This window comes from Sinocyclocheilus anshuiensis, unplaced genomic scaffold (assembly GCF_001515605.1).
Source record: "Sinocyclocheilus anshuiensis isolate Anshui unplaced genomic scaffold, SAMN03320099.WGS_v1.1 scaffold784, whole genome shotgun sequence".
Lineage (NCBI taxonomy): Eukaryota > Metazoa > Chordata > Actinopteri > Cypriniformes > Cyprinidae > Sinocyclocheilus > Sinocyclocheilus anshuiensis.
The window spans coordinates 799,191-802,238 of record NW_015554160.1 but is presented as its reverse complement, the minus strand read 5'-3'; the positions used below and the strand labels follow the sequence as shown (position 1 = coordinate 802,238).

The following is a 3,048-nucleotide window of genomic DNA, read 5'->3' as shown; positions in this document are numbered from 1 at the left end:
ACATGCCATACTCTTCATGTGCCTATTATTTGACTTCATGAAATATAATTTGCCTGCTCTGTCGATCTGTACCTGTACCTGTTTCTTACAGCTCGATGTTTTGTGTAACGGAGAGATCATGGGCAAAGACCACACCCTGGAATTCATCTACCGCACTCGCTGGAGACTTCAGGGTGACAGCGTAAGTGTGTATGTCTGGGTTAAATTTTGCCAATATTGTTGGGAATGAATGTCCCTACAAGGATAGTAAAACGTAAAATCACCTACACTGTATGAACCATCCCACCATCCCTAGGAGAAAAATGGCTTTTTAAACATCCTTATTCCTTATTATTGACTCAATGATAAAAGGGTTTGGGGATGAGAAATATCATTATATCATGATATCATGATCAAATCTCAGTATAAAAACAACATAAGTTATTAGAAAGTTACCACCATTACTGAGAAACAAATGTGTGTTTTTATGTGTTTGTGTGTGTGTTTGCAACATTACTTTAGACCTGCAAAGGGGGTGATTGGAGGTCTGCAAAAAAATTGAGAGAATTTTACAAAATGTATTTATTTTGTTAACATTTACAGTCACATTTAGAATATTGCATCTTGACTGATATTACTAATTTATTCTGCTGTCTTAATACTGGTCATATATCAAATTTTAATTTAAAAAACAAAACTGCATATAGTTTTGTGTTCAAAAAAACTTACTAAAAATGTTTGTTTTCCCAGATTATATTTAAAAGCCAGTATAAAATGGAAAAATCTATCTTATTTTAAAGGATTCATTCTTGAATGTTATATTTTTAACTTTTTCTGAACTTGTAATTTTTAATCAAAACTTGATCTTCCCATAAAACAGAATTCTCTCTGGTGAAATATGCAGATGTGTCCAATCATTTAGCCCACTTTCTTACAGTCGACTGTAAGCTTGCATTCAGATTTGCCTCCATTCAATCAGCAACCGATGTAATGAACCACAACGCTGCCTTTCAATTTTTTGTCAATAATCCGTTTCACTTGGATGTACATCACAATATGGAAGAAAAGATCTGCTACTTCTGTTACATTGAATCTTTAACAATTTCCTTTAGTCAATGACAATATCAAAGTTTATTATTTAATTTTGAAAACATGTTGTTTTTATAATATCACTCTTAATATTTTTATTTTCACACAGTATGAATAGGTTTTTATAAATGACAATTTTATTTTAGGAAGGGGGTCCCTCCCAAGGGAATCATCATAATTGAGTATCATTGGCAACAAAAAGTTTGAAAACCTCTGGACTAGAACTTTGACAGATAAATTATTGAAAAGTTAGTTTGACCCTGAATGCGTGAGTGTGTTTGAATCTGTGTGTGAGTGTGTGCGCTCATGAGAAGTGTGAACAGCTGTCGCTGAGTTGGTGGTGTTTGTGGGGGGCAGGAGCAAAAAAAACTGCTCACAGCTACTGACAGATCTATGAGTCATATTTCTCCAGTTACACACACACACTAGAGGTTGACACAAAATCAGAGGACACATCGATGCCCCTAGGTTTGTGTCCTTTCCTTTTACACCATAATAAAGTAAGATGACGATATAATGAAAATGATACCCTGCTTAAATCAGAATATTCAAAGTTGAAGTCATTCTTTACTTTCGCTTTTACCCCAGGCTTATCCCATGGTTCTCGAGTACCGTCCAAGGATCGACTTTGGTTAAACAGCACTTACAGCTTTGCGGAAATCTCATGCAGACTGATGTCAAGAGATGAACAAAAAGCAGAAAAACTGAATGATTGTGCCTCCGTTGAAAGACAGCAACACAAAGCCCTTATGACTGACAGGACTGCTCTCTTCTTCCTGTGCACTGCTTCAGCCTCTACTCCTCCATTCCTCCCTCCTTCATGTTCCTGTTTGACAGTTGTGGCTCCACCCACTGGCACTGTATCAAGTTTGATGATTATATTGTTCCAAAGCTTTCTCTGCATGTTGTCTCTATGACGACGCCTTAGCTTAGAGCGGCCCATTGGGATTATCTGATAGCAATCTAGCACAGACAGTAAGCAAAAACTGCGCCCCGGCCAGGTGACAGTAGTGAAGGGAAATGGAGACGTTTTTACGATGAAGTCTCACTAGATTTTAGCTCATATTATTAGGCGTTTTTATCCAAGAGTTTGCACTAGAGGCATATCCAAATGTCTCACTGTACTGTTGGTGTTCTGTGTTACCTTTACACTCTCTCTCTCTCCTTTTAGTTACTTTTCTCTCTTGCTCTCACCGCCCACATTGTCCCTCATAAATTCAGTGACTCTTTTTCATGTCATCATTCTCTCTCCCTTTCGTTCGCTCACACAAACTCGCTCTCTCTTTCTCAGCCTCTTTCCATCTTCCCTCACACTCTCATTTTTCTCCAATGGTGTTTTTGGCTCTGGTCTGAAGTATTGATGGATCTCATTCAGTTGGAATTGAATGAGAGCGCTGTAGATGTCCCAAAATAACATCACTGAAAGGCACTCTGGGTAAGCGTTTTTCCTTCACATTGAGCTAAGGCCAAATCTTACATTCGTCCAAACCAGATCATTATCTTAATAGAATTGATCTAACAATAACTGATGCCAGATATGCTTAATGCAGTAATTCACTGAGAAATCTCATCTTTAAAAAACAGTTGAATGAGGAATGACTGAAGTGTGCCAGCTGCATCTCTCTAAGAGCAGCTTTGGCTCACAGGCTGTTAGTTGTAAACATTCTGTTGTTTCCTGTTTAATCAGAAATATATTTAAATGGGATAAAACAATCAAATTCACCTCAACAGATGTTTGAATTTTGGTTCCACTTTATATTAGGTGGCCTTAACCGTACTTGAAATTTAAATGAATCATTTGATAAAATGCACTTATTGTGTACATACGTGTTTTTACATTGTATTTATATTTTAAAAAATACCTGCATGTAATTACATTTGTAATTACACTGTTGACCATCCCTTACACCTTAACCCACCCTTAAGGCCACCTAACATAAAGTGGGACCTGAATTTTAAAAGCAACATCCAGATTGTTAA

The 3,048-nt window shown here is 36.9% G+C and overlaps 1 protein-coding gene across 1 annotated transcript in view; it reads left to right on the top strand.

Moving 5' to 3' along the window:
• Positions 1-2,848, top strand: part of LOC107670868 (polycomb group RING finger protein 5-A-like) — a 10,946-nt gene extending 8,098 nt beyond the window's left edge. Inside the window, exons 9-10 of the mRNA XM_016463654.1 lie at positions 92-181; positions 1,657-2,848. Of these exons, the coding sequence (XP_016319140.1) occupies positions 92-181; positions 1,657-1,704 (138 nt within the window). The 3' untranslated portion in view covers positions 1,705-2,848. The remainder of the gene's footprint in view (positions 1-91; positions 182-1,656) is intronic.
• The last annotated feature ends 200 nt before the right edge of the window (positions 2,849-3,048 follow it).